Source organism: Lipotes vexillifer, unplaced genomic scaffold (assembly GCF_000442215.2).
Source record: "Lipotes vexillifer unplaced genomic scaffold, Lipotes_vexillifer_v1.1 scaffold2059, whole genome shotgun sequence".
Classification (NCBI taxonomy): Eukaryota; Metazoa; Chordata; class Mammalia; order Artiodactyla; family Lipotidae; genus Lipotes; species Lipotes vexillifer.
Window position 1 is genome coordinate 310,834 of NW_006797468.1, and position 15,248 is coordinate 326,081.

At 51.4% G+C, this 15,248-nt stretch overlaps 1 protein-coding gene across 3 annotated transcripts in view; it reads right to left on the reverse strand.

Annotated features, from left to right (window-relative positions):
• Positions 1-5,532: 5,532 nt before the first annotated feature.
• FBXO25 (F-box protein 25) overlaps positions 5,533-15,248 on the reverse strand; it is a 43,124-nt gene continuing 33,408 nt past the window's right edge. For 2 of the 3 annotated variants that reach the window (XM_007469541.1, XM_007469539.1), the window contains 5 exons: positions 14,147-14,240; positions 12,252-12,436; positions 10,999-11,181; positions 9,614-9,757; positions 5,533-5,626 (listed from right to left, as the gene is read on the reverse strand). In XM_007469541.1, the coding sequence (XP_007469603.1) occupies positions 5,537-5,626; positions 9,614-9,757; positions 10,999-11,181; positions 12,252-12,436; positions 14,147-14,240 (696 nt within the window). In that variant the 3' untranslated portion in view covers positions 5,533-5,536. Of the gene's footprint in view, positions 5,627-6,198; positions 6,226-9,613; positions 9,758-10,998; positions 11,182-12,251; positions 12,437-14,146; positions 14,241-15,248 lie in introns of all 3 variants that reach the window. The other variant, XM_007469540.1, reaches the window with a different exon arrangement.

The following is a 15,248-nucleotide window of genomic DNA, read 5'->3' on the forward strand; positions in this document are numbered from 1 at the left end:
AACCACATATTGCAAACGAATGAAGTTGGGTCCTTACCTTATTATGCCACGTGCAAAAATTAAAACTATAAAACTCTTAGAAGAAAACATAGGGAGAAAGCTTCATGACATTGGATTTGGCAATGAAATCCTGGATATGACACAAAATGTGCAGGCACCAAAAAGAATAGAGAAATTGGACATCAAAATTAAAAACCTCTGTGCATCCAAGGACACAATCAACAGAGTGAAAAGGCAACCTAGGGAATCGGAGAGAACATTTTCAAGTCGTCTAGCTGATAAGGACTTAGTGTCCAGAGTTGTAGTAGTTCTTTCTATATTCAACAACAAAGCCACATACAACTCAATTAAAAAGAGGGCAAAGGACCTGAATAGACATTTCCCCAAGTAAGACATATAAACAGCCAACAAGCACAGGAGAAGATGCTCAACATCACTTCTCATCAGGGAAATGAAAATCAAAGCCATAATGAGATATCACCTCCCAACCATGTGGACAACTACTATAAAAAACAAACAAACAAAGCCCAACCCCACAAGATAACAAGTGTTGGTGATGATGTAGAGAAATTGGAGCCCCTGGGCACTGTTAGAGGCTGCGCCATTTTACACTCCCACCATGGAAGATAGTATGGTGGTTCCTCAAAATATTAACTATATAATTAGCACATGATCCAGCAATTCCACTTCTGGGTATACATTCAAAAGGAAACGAAACCTTTATCTAGAAGAGAGATTTGTACACCATGTTCACAGCAGCCCAAAGGTGGAAGCAACCCAAGTGCCCATCAACAGACGGAGAAACAGAATGTGGTCCAAACACACAATGGAACACTATTCGGCTCACAAGTGAAGGAAATCCTGAGCGATGCTACAACGCAGATGAAAAGACGACTACTTTATGATTCCAGTTACATGGTGTGTCTACAGCAGTCAGATCCATAGAGACACAGTAGATGGTGGGGGCCAGGGGCTGGTGGATGGGGAAGGGGAATTAGTGTTTAATGGGGACAATTTCTGTTTGCAGAGATGAAAAGTGTTCTGCAGATGATGGTGGTGGTGTTTGCACAATGTGAATGTACCTAATGCCACTGGACTGTACACTGAAAATTGGTTAAGATGGCAAATTTTATGTGTATTTTACTGCAATTAATTTTTAATGACATTTGAATTTTCTATGTAAATAGTAAAAAGCTACTTGCATTCGTCTGTGCAAATTTCTCAAATGACTATCAAAGAAAAGTGAAAAATTTATCCAAATAATAAAAACAACATAGTTTGAGGTGTCTCTCCTGTCTGACACAGAAGAACAAACACTGTGTGTGGAGAATCTCGCCATCCTGAGCGAGAGGCATGTGAAGAGCCCTCTCGCGTCCTCAGGTGGCTGTGCTCCGAGCACCTCTGTTCTCCATGTGGGCCTGAGTCGGTGCTGGACGCGGGGAGGGCAGCAGAACCCTCAGGAATACGCCTGAGAGATGCAAGTGCCGATGACACCCAGAAGGTGCTGGCGAGGGGGCGCTGCAGTCACACCTGTGTGGTGGGAAGGAGCAGGCCACACCAGCCATAGCCAGGGTCAGGAAGGTGCACGTGGCACGTCCCTGCTGGGATTCTGGGGGGCGCCCAGGGGACACTTCTCCAAAAGTGAGGGTCTGCTCCCTCTGCAAAAAGGGACAGAAAGCAGAGCTCGTCTGGAGTGAGGTCAGAAGACGCAACCACACCCAGACAGGAGCAGGGGAGTGCGAGCTGAGAAGCAAGTGGATGTCGGGCCTTTCAGCCGAGCAGTTGTCGGCAGCAGGAAATCACTGGGTCCCGCAGGGTTTTCCCTCCCAGGTTTGCAGATCCTTGGGCATCTCACCAGGTGGGGGTGATGCTTCGTTTGGTGGGGAATACAGGAAAGGGAGAGGAGTGAAGCATATGCATTTTCTCACACCGTTCATGAAAGAAAGGTCATAAGCCAAGACAGCTTCTGCCTTTTCATCTATGGTTTTCAGCACACTTCCTTCTGTAACTATGGAGGAAAGCAGCAGATGAAGTTTACAGCCCGTTTATTGCTAGGTTAGGGCCCATGATGAAGAAAATGAGCTCTAACCAAGATACGTCTCAGCTAAGACAAAACTACCCTATCCCGTTAAAGGCAAAGGATTTTCCAAAAGGGAGGATGTCACTAAACTGAAAAGAGACGCTTCTCCTCAGTAACTTCAGTTTCCAAGGAATTATCCTAATGCTTAAAGGAGGACTCACACCAATTCTTCACAAACTGTTCCAAGAAAATGGGAGGGAATGCTCCCAAGGCAAGCCCTTTCTAGGAGGCTGTTTTCACCCTGATACCAAAACCAGACAAAGACTCACCAGAAAAGCACAGCTAATCTCTCTTGTGAAAATGCTCAGTAAAACCAGCAAACTAAACTCACCAACTGTGTATGGAAACCACATGGGACCTGGGCCTGAAAATGCAAGGTTGGTTCAACATACAAAAGTCAACACCCGACCACCTCTGTAGATGTAGAAAGAGCAATGGACAAAATCTAACATCCTTTCATGATTAAAAAAAAAAAAAAAACGTCAACAAAGCGAGTCTGGATGGGAGCACCTCACCCTGATACAGGCGTCCACAGAGATGCCCAGCATGCACCACACCCACAGGTGAAGGGCAGGGAGCCTCCCAGGAAAATGCTAGGATGTGTGTGCACTGCCGTCCACGTGCATGGGGGTCTGGCCGGAAAGCTGGGAGGGAGGGAGGGAGGGAAGAATGAAAGGTGAAAAGCCACCTCTTATTTGCAGAGGACACGATGTATATCCACGTCCTAAGGAATCTACAAAAAATACCGCTAGGTTTAATTAGTGATTTCAGCAAAGTTACAGGATACAAAATCAGTATACAAACACCTTACGTGGGCATTTTGTTTGAATCTGTATGTTTGTTAGAATCTATATGATTCTAAAAGCAGCATTTACAGCAGAAATAACATCAAATCCTTCAATACTGTCCCTGAAGGAGACATGGTTCACCATGGACAGCCCTGAGCAAACGCACAACAGATGCCATGAAACTCCCAGACTAGCACCTGGACCTGCTGCAGAACCTAATGTGGCTCCTCCTGGCCCATGAGTCACAACCCGGGTGAGAAAATGTACCTCAAGGCAAAGGAAGACGCCACAGACTTCTAGATGCCACTTCCTGAGGGTGGCAGTTCCCGCAGGGGCGGCTCTGGGCCCACTCCTGGCCGTGCTGAGAGGGTAGAGGGAGTGCAGATGACACATTGTGGGGAGTGACACCGTGCAACCCGAGTCTGGTGAGCCCTCTGATGGAACCACACTCAGAAACGCCACATGAACCTGCAGCTCAGGACGATCCCTCTCTTCCTGTTCACGTCATCTGATCTTCCGTCAATGAGTGATCAGGGCCCAGGAACTGTGTGCCTGGAACTCTCTGCCTGCCCCCAAATGTATCCTGCTCACGCCCCCTCCCTGTGCTGCGGGCCTCAGGCATACCTGCTGTAGGTTTTGCCAATGCCTGTGTGCGGTTTTGGGTCCAAGCACATCGGCTGCCTCTGGAAATGGGCTAATTAATAGAATAGGGGGAACAGCTGGACTCTTCTCCCAAGACTTTTAATGTTATCTGGGGAAAAGAACTCACTTCAAGAGGTTAACGTCCTCCTAAGAAGAAACTAATACAAAAAAGGCCAACACCCCAAAAGTAAAACAGGCAAAGAACACAATTAGGTAATTTGCCAAAGCAAAACAAAATACAGGGCTTCCCTAGTGGCGCAGTGGTTAAGAACCCGCCTGCCAACGCAGGGGACACGGGTTCGAGCTCTGGTTGGGGAAGATCCCACATGCCGCAGAGCAGCTAAGCCCGTGTGCCACAGCTACGGAGCCTGCGTGCTGCAAACACTGAAGCCTGCGTGCCTAGAGCCCGTGCTCTGCAACAAGAGAAGCCACCAGAATGAGAAGCACGTGCACCACAAAGAAGAGTAGCCCCCGCTCGCCTCAACCAGAGAAAGCCCGCACACAACAACGAAGACCCAGCTCAGCCAAAAATAAATACATTTATATATTAAAAAAATACAGAAACAACTCACCAATAAGCTTTCAGAAGACATGCCCTACCTCACAGCCTCTTCACGTCCACCTTTGGGGGAGAAAGATGCCGCCTTCCATCCTCGCCAGCGCTCTGGAAACATCCTTACAAACAACTGACTCGTTTCCCTGGTTCTGCTTCTTGTTAATCATAAGGAGATCATCAGACGCACAAAGGTGCCCATGTGGTGATGCTGATCACAAAGTGATCTGTTCCAGCTGTGTGGTACCATGTCACCAGTAAAAACCGTATTTTCACAAACACTTTTGGAAAAAAAGGCTGGTTATAAAATGAAAACAGTATATATGATGTTTACGGTTTTATGAAAAGCTTTCATCCAATACACACAGAGGGAAACTATCATTTGACAATTAAGCATAGTCTTGGCTGTGTCAGTTCAGCACAGAATGTAGTGAAAATACACTCTTTATTTACAAATATGCAAAACAGCAAATTTCCATGTGCTAAGAAGGAAGTAGAAATGACTTTGCTTGGTCCTTGACCCTGTTCAGTCTCCTCTACACCTGCTGGGGCCATTCCTGCATTCCTTCTGGCAAGCACAGCTATCTCTGGGTGGCAGGGCTATATGCAAGTTTTATTCTTTTATAAACCTTTATTTTCAAAACTTTCTAAAATGTACATGCAATATTTTTAAAATAAAACAATCTCTGAAAGGTTTCAGTAAATGATGTCAAAATCACTGACACTATTTCCTTCAGTAAGATGCAAAACTGATGAAGGTAAAATCGGTAGATAAACATGATTTATTACTTTGCCTGCAAAAGGGGATTCAGAGCAGTACAGTGCAGGTCACACTGGGCTGGCCCCCAGGTCAGGGTCCCTGCCTGCCGGCATCGGGCCATGAGCCCGGGATCACAGCCCCGGACTCTCGCCTTTGTGGGTCTCGGGTGTCTGCACGATTCACAACCCGACGCTGAGCACCCAGAAGACATGCACGTTCTTCCCTGGGTTCCTTCTGTATCCAAGAGGATTCATATGGACACGACCGATACAGTTAAAATACATCTCAAGAAAAATAAATATTCTGCACAATGTCCTTAAAAGGATCAATCAATGATCTATCCCCGCCCCCGATCACTACAAAATCAGGAAACTATCATTTGACAATTAAGAAGCGTATGCTTGGCTGTTAGTGTCAGTTCAGCACAGGACGTGGTGCTGAAAATACAGACTCTTTCTGAACCACATTCACAAACATGCAAAGTTGCACATTTTAATGCGCTTAGAAGAAAAGCATTTTTTAAGGACGTAGAAATGATTTTCCTTGGGGTCCCTGGCCCCACTTCACGGGTGGAAACAACAGATGCTCCGGCCCGCAGGTGCCAGGTCACTTTTGCACGTCCCTCCACGCCCTCCAGCCTGGGCACCAGGTCACGGCTCGGTCACGGAGGACGCGTCCTACCACGCTGCCCAGGCCACGGTGCGGTGGGGCCCTTAGAACTTGAAGAGGTCGATGAAGTGCTGCGGGGACACGGGCGTGAAGCAGCTGTCGGGGTCAGCAGCCGTGCAGGGGTGGCCCGAGTCCTGCGGGAGGAGTGGGTCATTACCACACGGGGCGTGCTTCTGGAGGGAACGCAGCTCAGAAGTCGCCAGCTGCTTGTTTAAACGCGCCCCGGACCCCACCACAAAGGTGCGTGGACGGCAAGCGATGAGAACTACGAAAATGAAGGCAGCCACGCGGCTCCCCGGGGGAGAGACTTCCCGAAGGAATTCCCTGCTCCCGTGGATGGGGAGACGGACCGCCCTGAGTTAGGGCCCCAGAGGGAGCCCTGGGCTCTGCGCCCCCGTCCTGGCCGTGCTCCTCCCCTCCCGCCGTGGGTCAGGGTCCACCCCAGGACCTGCTCTCGGCACCGCCCACCCCACTCACCAGAGGGCCCAGCACCGTGTCCCGCAGCAGAAACGGGGCTCAGGTCAGGAGACAGAGCAGCCTCGGGACTGGGGGCCAAGTCTACACCCTCCCTCTGGTCTACAGGGCAGCTCATGGGACCCCCGGTCGTGGCGAAGCAAGCAGGCCAGGCGCACATCAGCAGAGGGCGCGGCCTGAGGGGCACCAGCCTCCTGGGGACGCGCGCAGATGCGGGCAGAGCAGGAGGTACCTCGAGTAATAAAGCAAGGCGGCAGTCCTTGGAGACGGCGGAGAAAGGGTCAGGAAGGAGTGCAGAGAAGGGAGGAAAAAAGGGAAAACAGGGTTATTAGGAAGAGCCAGACCGTACTTAGCATTTAGGCTGGATGTGTATTATTTACGAAAACGGCTAAAATCATCGGGCAGCTGAATCAGAGGCACCGTCCAGCACCTGAAGGGCCACAGCACCTGCAGGCCACCTGGGACACTGCCACAGTTTCCACTTCCTCGAGTCTCGGACTGACAACCGATGAGGCTGCAGAGCTAAATAACCGTTGGAACTGTTCACTGAAAGTGCGCAGAACAACACTGACACATACGGTTTACACTGCAAATATTTACGGCAGGTTTCTCGGAAGCTCCCTCATTCCCTCTTTGCTGTCTGAGAGTCAACTCCGTGGAATTCAGAGCACAATCCAGACTCCACGCGAGCCCAGGCACCCCAGAGCCCAGCTCCCGTGCGGACTCCTGCACATCCACGGTTTTCAGCTCGAGGTCAGCACCAACCTGCCGCTCTCGCCTCCTGCCGGCCCGGCCACTTGGCCCGGCTTCCCCACCCTCGCTGGAGACGGGGGCTGGCCATCAGCACGGGCTGGGGCCAGCAGCCTCCCTGCTCCGGCCACAGACCCACAGTGTGGACCTGGCAGTGGACACGCTGAGACAAAAAAGGACACGGGGTCCTGATTCCCAGCCTTTAACTGGACTCATTCTGTCAGGCTTCCAACTCACCCAACCCCCAGTGTTGACCGAAGTTCAATGACGTCGAGAAACTCAGCTGGAGGACGGTCAGGCAGAAGGAACACAGCGGTCTCGCATCACTACTCAGCAACCCGGGAGGGCCGGCCCACAGAAGCCAGACAGACCCCGAGCCGGCACCTGCGCTCGCCTGGGTGACTCGGCTCAGTGACTCCAAGACAGTGGTGCACAGTTCTCAAGCCCAGTATTTCCCCTCCTTTCACTTTGGAGGAGCTCCCACAAAGGCAGGTAGAAAACTAACCCCCAGACTCCAGAGAGTGAAGCCAGAACAGACAGGACGGCTGGGGCAGCTGAGAGGTCAGAGCCCAGGCCCACGTGGGCGGAAGAGGACGAGTCCGGCAGCGTGCGGGAGCCGGACCATGGCGGGTCCCCACCAGCACCCGGCGGCATCTGACGGTGTCACGCTGCTGTCTCCCCATCAGCAGAAAGTGCTGGCGAAGGTGACTCAAAGCACAGGGGCCACTTCTGAGCACCAGCCCCGCGCAGGGCAGGGCACTGCTTAACCTTCACGACTCCACGCGGCAGGTGTGCCCCGACAGGAGGCTCCACGAGGCTGGAAACTGGGGTGAGGCCACGGGATGGTGCGGGACGAGCCGGGGGGAGAATCCGGTCAGCTGGGGCAACGCAGGGGGCCTTCCTCGGGAGCTGACACTGCTAGCAGTTTCCACCAGAAATTCCAGAGACTCATCTTTTTTTTTTTTTTTTTTTTTTTTAAATTTCCACCCACAGATTCAGAATAAAGTTGGAATGGCCTCTAGGAGAAAAAGCTACAATGTGACCCCACGGGTGGACCGAACCAGGCCCTGAGGCCTGAGGCTGCATGGACATCGAAGTGCTCAGCTTTCAAGGCAAGACTGAACATTTCACAGCCAAAGACCGGCAGGAGACACTTGTTCTGAATTTTCATAAACAAAAGAATCCGCAGGGCAATTCTTCTGGAGACCTAAAGAATCACCCCCTCAGTTTTAAAAACTCCAGAACTTCTGCTGTGCTTCTCGATGCCTCAGCAGCACATTCTTACACCAAGAGCAGGGGGACCAGGGAGGGCGCTTCTCTGTTCACTACTTCAGAGACAGGGCTCCCACACTCTCCACACCCTGCAGCAGCGTTCTTAGAGAAACGCCCATCACATCCGCCCCAGGAAGAAACACCACTGCTCCCAGTCTCTCTCGGGAATAAAGTGGTCTGCTCAGGAGAACAGAAAACCCTGGGGAGGAGCGTCAGTTCAGAGCAGCAACCAGACGGTCTCATCTGCTCTGACTCAGCCGTGAAGACGCCTCCTCACGTGTTTTCCACGGGCACCTGCCCGGGTATGCGTTTCTATCCCTGTGACTGGGACCAAGGGTACACAATAAGGGCTCCGCTCCATGTACTGTAATCCGCTGACTGATTCGCCTGCGTCCCCGCGCAACGCAGCCGGCACACTGGTGAGAATGAGCGCGAAGTGCCCCTGCCCCAGAGGAACAAGGTTCCACAGAACAGCCACGTAACACAATTCTTCTTTTTAATTGTGTGGGAAAAGCCACACTAAAATACAAAACAACAAATTACCAATAACGTGACCTCCTGTTGGTCACGAGTGGGGACAGCAGGACCTGCTCGCCTGCAGCCCAGGAGGTAAAGCTCTGTTGACAAAGGGACTCACATGCCACAACCACAGGTTATAGTTAAAAAAGAGCCACGTTACCACGGATATAATCTGAAATGAAAACAATTTAAAGTAGTCATTTCTCTTCCAACAGTTTAGAGTCTGCCATGTAATCCATGCAACAAATTACAGATAAATGAGAGCAAAAGAAATACACAAACAGCCAAGGTGCTGACCAGGCGGACAGCCACGCCCAAGGACACGGAGGGGCAGGCGCCGACCACCTGCCAGTTTCGCCACTTTTCTCCCTAGTGAAATTTCACCACGTTAACAAGCAAATTCAAACTCAAGGCAAACTATGGAAATGATTTTACTGAGAGGAGGTGCATGGAAGCACCCCACTCCCCCGCCCTGGAAACTTGTTTTTATCAGAGTCTAGACAGGAGAGGAAGGGAGCCAGAGAGGGAGGGTAATGGGCCCAGACAACTGCAGACGTGGCTCGGTCTCCACCGAGGATCAGACTTGCTAAGTGTGGCTCAAACACATGAGAAGCCCGGGCACCTTCGTGGGCCTCGCCTCTGCTCCAGGCACAGGGCTGTGAGGAGAAGCCCCCTGGAGGCGCCGTCTGCGGGGGTCCCGACAGTGGAGGCTGAGGCCAAGTGTGGAGGGCAGCTGAGGGGCCCCCTCGGCTTCCAGAAGAGGGTGGGGGATCCTGAGCCTTGCCAACAGCAGAAAGCAGCCCCGCCAGGACTCGGGCCGAGGCACCAGCCAGCGCGCTCACCACCCTCGGGGACAGGCCCCTCCCCCCACCTGCTACCACAGTGCAAGGGGACGGGGTGGGTGGCCCGACGTTCAGGTCCAACCGCAAGTTGTTCTACTTTTGTGAACCTGTTCCCCTGCCCCAGTCCTTGGTGATACATCATTATCTTATCACAAATACAACTTGCCTTTTTTTTTTTTTTTTTTTTACCATTACCGTTAGGTGAATAGTTTGTTTCTCCAAATTTTAATCCTCAAACTCCAAGAGTACATCTGAAATTTTTACCTTCCAAAAGAGGATGCTGCAGTGCCGACAAAAGTGCAGTGTGTCTCCATACTGTTCCTTAGTCGGGTAATGTTTCTGAAGCGCAAAATACATCAACTTCCATTCGATATGACCTTTTTCTGAAAGGATCAAGTGTCTACAAAACTAGACAGAAAAAATTCTGTTCAGAATCAGATGGTTTTCATAGCATAACAATTTTTTAAAAGCAGTATACTGCATGAAACAGAAATTAAATTTCAAATATTAGAAATTAAATTTCAAATATAATTCAATCTATACAATGGAATACCATGCAGCTGTTAAACAGACTTAAAGGTTCTGATCTGGAATGATGTCCACGACATACTATTAAGCTAAAAATAAGTTACATACATCATGTATCTGCCAGGGACTTGTAACTAGAACACAGAAAGAACACAACTCAGTAACAGAAGGACAATCCAAATACAAAATAGGCAAAGGACTTGAAAAGACATACAAATGGGCAACAAGCACATGAAAAGATGCTCAGCGCCTCGGGCATCAGGGATGGGAGGAGGCAGCCCCTCACGACCCCCGTGAGGCTGTGACCAAACACTCAGAGTAACAGGCGGGGCCGGGGCCGTGGAGCAGTCGGGGGCTGCCCGATGGGGCGGCGACTTTGAGCAACAGCTTCTCGGTTCCTCGGAATATTAGACTCCACTCCGGGGCGCCCCCTCCGCCCCGCCCCAAGAAGGGGGACCGTGGCGGCCTCGTGGCCTGGCCGCGCCCAGCCTCACCCCCTCCAGCGTGCACTTCTCAGTTTCAGGGCCTGAACCTGCTCACTGCCAGGACGCCCCTGCCTGCCATGCCCCCCGGAGTGGCCGTGTCCACCTAGGGGACGGGCACGTGACCCCACACGTCCCCCGAGCCCGTGTCTGAAGAGACACGTGACGTCTGTCCCCTCGGCAAGGACCCCCTGGGGCAGGATCGCATCCTGCCTCGTCCGAAACTGTCCCCTGCCCTTCACGCTGCCGTGCGTGTCGTGGATGCCCAGCTGTCGGGGCTTCACTCCAGAAACAACACGGGGCGGGGGGCGAGGAGGGGGGCAACGATGAGGGGGACACACAGGAGTCCGCCGGTCCCCGTGGCTAGTCCCGGTCCTGGGAGGGCAGGGGTGCGGGGAGCGGTGGCCACCCATGATCTCAGAGGTGACACACCCCCCGGAGAGAGGCCTCGAGCTCCGGGAAAAACAAGGGGCCCGTCCTCAACAGGAAGAACCTGCTGTCGTCCTGCTCCTCTGCTCTGGGCTGTGCTTAGAATCACGGCTCTTTCTCAGCGTGAAGAGCAAGCTTGCCCGTAGCTGATTCTCGTCCGCCCCCCGATGTGGCCCGGCCCGGCCGCTGGCCCGGAGCCCATGTGCTCACCTGCTTCTCTCCGAAGTGGTACTGGCAGAGCTTCTTCCACAGCCGCCGGTCCTCGCTGAGCGCGGACAGCGTCGGGGTCACCTGACCCAGAGTGACGATGTCCCACCCGTCCGACAACCTGTACAGGATGTTGCTGAGCATGTGCACGGGAAGGTCGCTGAGCGTCAGGCCGCTGTCCACCTGCTGGGAGGACCCGCGCGCTTACTCCAGCGAGAAGGCGCGGGAGCGCGGCACTCACGCTGACGTCTGAGGCCCAGGCGACGGGAAGGCCGCCCGCCCCTCCTTCCTCCCCACTTCTCTCCAGATAGCGCCCAGCAGCGGCCCTGCCTGGACCTGCGCGACAAGCATTCCCTTCCCTGGGGATCCCGACCACTGACACCCACGCTCCCCGAGTTTGCCAGCTGACGAGGCGTCACCACGCATCAGCTACTAGGGGACAGTGGCACCTGGCCACGTCTATCAAGGCCTGGGTAGCAGACACGCCCCAGGTGCATGTGTCTTCAGGCAGGTGGCCCTCACAGCACAAGCCCCTGCCCGTGGCAACGAGGTGGGGTCTGTGCGGCGCTCACACCAAGGCCGCCTGGACACTGGATGTTAGATCGTCCCTTGTAACTGCAGGGCCTTAATCAGGGAATCACTGCTCTTTGTAAATCCCACGTTTAGGTAGCAAATAAATGGCCCAAAGTTACAGCGTTCCAAGGCCACCTTTGAAAGCAACCAGAGATAAATAAAACACAACCTAAAACACTTATTTAGTCAACAGAGTCAACGTTTTTCTTGACGAAACTAGTTACCAGAATAAACAAAAAGCATCAGAACTGGAGTTATCTGCACGCTCCTTTTGAACTACAGACACATGTACACACACCATGCAACGTACAACACATCAACCCTAGAGAAGCAACAGCAGACGAACAGAGTCACTACTATACAACTTAGCCTTAATTCACTGAACGTTATTTTAGCCTGAAATACCTAATCTCCTGTAAAGGTAAATCAATTCGCCACCTCATCACCCACAGGATGGGCTCTTTTTAATAATTACCATCCCCACCATCTTCCCAATGACACCTATAACCCATTAAAGGGTCTTCTGGTCTTAATCCATCTTACAACAGTTTAATATTTATGAAAACGTAAAGGAAAAAACCTTTGGAGAAGTTGTAACAGTCTTTCACATACGCTTAGAAGTAACAACGGTGTTTGCAATAGAAAAACAGAGCATACTCACTTGTAGGCCAAGAAATGCATACCTCAGTCATCTGAAGATTCTGTAGCTGCTGCTGCCAGTTGAGAATAGTTTCTAACCGGCAAACCCAAATGTTGATATTTCCCACCAGAACGGACTTCCCCACTCCTCTAATTAGAATGCAAAGGGTAGAGCTTAGGTCTTGGAGAAGATCTTTGATTAGGCGAGGGTTTTGGTGGTCATCGAGAACTGGAACAAACAAAAACAATGCACTGATACAGTCAACCCCCGCTGTTAAGAATGACCTGCTGGGCTTCCCTGGTGGCGCAGTGGTTGGGAGTCCGCCTGCCGATGCAGGGGACACGGGTTCGTGCCCCGGTCCGGGAAGATCCCACATGCCGCGGAGCGGCTGGGCCCGTGAGCCGTGGCCGCTGAGCCCGCGCGTCCGGAGCCTGTAGCCCCGCAACGGGAGAGGCCACAACAGTGAGAGGCCCGCATATCGCAAAAAAAAAAAAAAAAAAAAGAATGACCTGCTTTCACAGCCCAAGGGCCCATTAACAGATAACAGAGATATACAAAGTGTGATACATACACACAATGGAATACTACTCAGCCTTAAACAGGAAGGAAATTCTGACATGTGCTAGGACGTGGATGAAACTTGAAGCCCTTATGATAAGAATCAGCCACAAGTGAACAAGTATTGTGTGATTCTCCTTATATGAGGTCCTTAGAATAGTCAAATTCACAGCGACAGAAAGTAGATGGTGGGCGCCAGGGGCTGGGCAGTGGGGGGAGAGTCGTGCTGGTTGGTGTTTATGGGGACAGAGTGTCAGCTCTGCAAGGTGAGCTCTGCAGATGATGGTGGCCATCGCTGCACAATGATGTGAATGTACTTAACGCCACTGAGCTGTGCACTTAAGAGTGGTTAAGATGGTAAATTTTATGTATATTTAACCACAATAAAAAATTATGATCTAATTTCACTGCAACTCCAAAGTGGCATCATTTCTGAGATATCACAAGTAGGATGAGATTTTAAAACTTCAAAATATTGTCTGATAGTGTATTTTTGGTTGAGTCCACAGTTTTGCCTTTAAACCTGTCAGTCTCTGTTTTCTTTTATACTTAATCATGAGAATGGATATTGAAAATGGCATATATATGCATAAACTCAAAGTTCCGTTTATTACTGGCCACTAATCAGGACAAACATTAAATTAAAATGACAGGGCTTCCCTGGTGGCGCAGTGCTTGAGAGTCCGCCTGCCGATGCAGGAGACGCGGGTTCGTGCCCCGTTTCGGGAAGATCCCACATGCCGCGGAGCGGCTGGGCCCGTGAGCCATGGCCGCTGAGCCTGCGCGTCCGGAGCCTGTGCTCCGCAAATGGGAGAGGCCACAACAGTGAGAGGCCCGCATAATGCAAGGAAAAAAAAAAAAAAAAAAAAAAAAATTAAAATGACAGGCTTATCTGATGCCTAAGAACTCAGTCACAACCTTGCTAATTATAGAAACACTATACAGCTAAGGTGAGCTGTGACTAGTTACCCATGAAACAGTAAGTGTCTTTTTAAAACTCAGGGATTAATTACCTTTCTCTGGGACTTCCCTGGTGGTCCAGCGCTTAAGACACCGCGCTTCCACTGCAGGGGGCACGGGTCTGATCCCTAATTGGGGAACTAATATCCCACATGCCACGCAGTGTGGCCCCAAAACAAAAAAAAACTGTCTTTCTCATTACAGTGTGTTCTTCTGTACATGCAAAAGCACCTTTTAAAGAACAACAATAACAACATCAAGAACTGAGCAGCCAACCCGAGCCCTTGCCCTTTGCCCTGTGACACCGTCACATTATTTGACACTGTTAATACTGGGGGGAAATAAGAGAAAAATCCAATCTCCTTGCACCAAATTTCTAATTAAGATTTAGATTATTAAAGATATCAGTCGTCACCTTACCTTTTTGAACGATTTTATCCAGAACGTTGAAGTAATTCTTCTGGGCCACACCGCTCAGCGAGGTCAGCTGGGACTTTGCGATCAGCTGCAACAGCTGTGCAGGGGAGTTACAGGTGAGCATCACCTCTGAAGGGAAACGCCCCCAAGTGACAGGGAAGGAGGATGCAGGCCGTGACACCCTCCCCACGACGGCACATCTTTGGGGGTCCACCCAGCGTCCTGCCGTGCCCTCTCCTCTGAACATCCCAGCCTCACACGAGCTGAGCCGGACCTTCCCGACGGCTTCACATCACATCTGCCCCTCTGGCCTCCCGCCTGACACGCACGGCACTGCCCCTCCCTCCCGCAGCTGCTGCCTGGCGTGCCTCCCAGGCTCCTGCACGCGATGCCGGCACAGCGGCCGGTGGGGAAGGCCTGGGAAGGACAGGACAGCCTTCCCGCTTCTCTGCCCCAGTGCTGTCCCCTCCCCTCCGGTGCTCCGGGGAGAGCTGGTTGTCACAAACACGGCTCATCCGTATCAGTCTTCGGTGAACCCACGGCCCACCTCTCTGTACAAACTTGGTCTCAGGAGTCCTGTGTCAGCCGCTTCCCCGTGTCCCCTCACGTCCTGTAATTTCCGCCTCCCACGTGGGGCCTCGCCCTGGGCCACGCGTGTCTCTGGTGTGGTCCAGGGCTGCCTCTGCCAAGTCCTCCCCACCTGGACACATCCATTCACTTCTTCCCGTACTGTTTCTGCCCAATCTGAGCCACTGTGGGTAAGCCTTAAACAGGTTTTAGAATCTGTGAATTACATCTGCCTATTTCTCTGAAAAAGGAATTTTTCATCCCTCCTTTCCAATCCTCCTAGCTGCCTCTGTGAGTTTCCAGAGGGAGAAAAGAAAATGCTAACTCACATACTCACATTGCCATGTTGACCGTGGAAGTTAAAAAAAAATTACAAATATGACAATCACATGATGATTGTTGGGAAAAAAATCATTCTGCAACTCCCAGTATATTTACATAAAAGCGTCCTATGCTGCAGTGAATACAGAAACAACACACCAGGGCCCTGGCCAGAGAACACCTGAGAAGCCCAAGGCTACAAGGTCAGTCCGGCTCC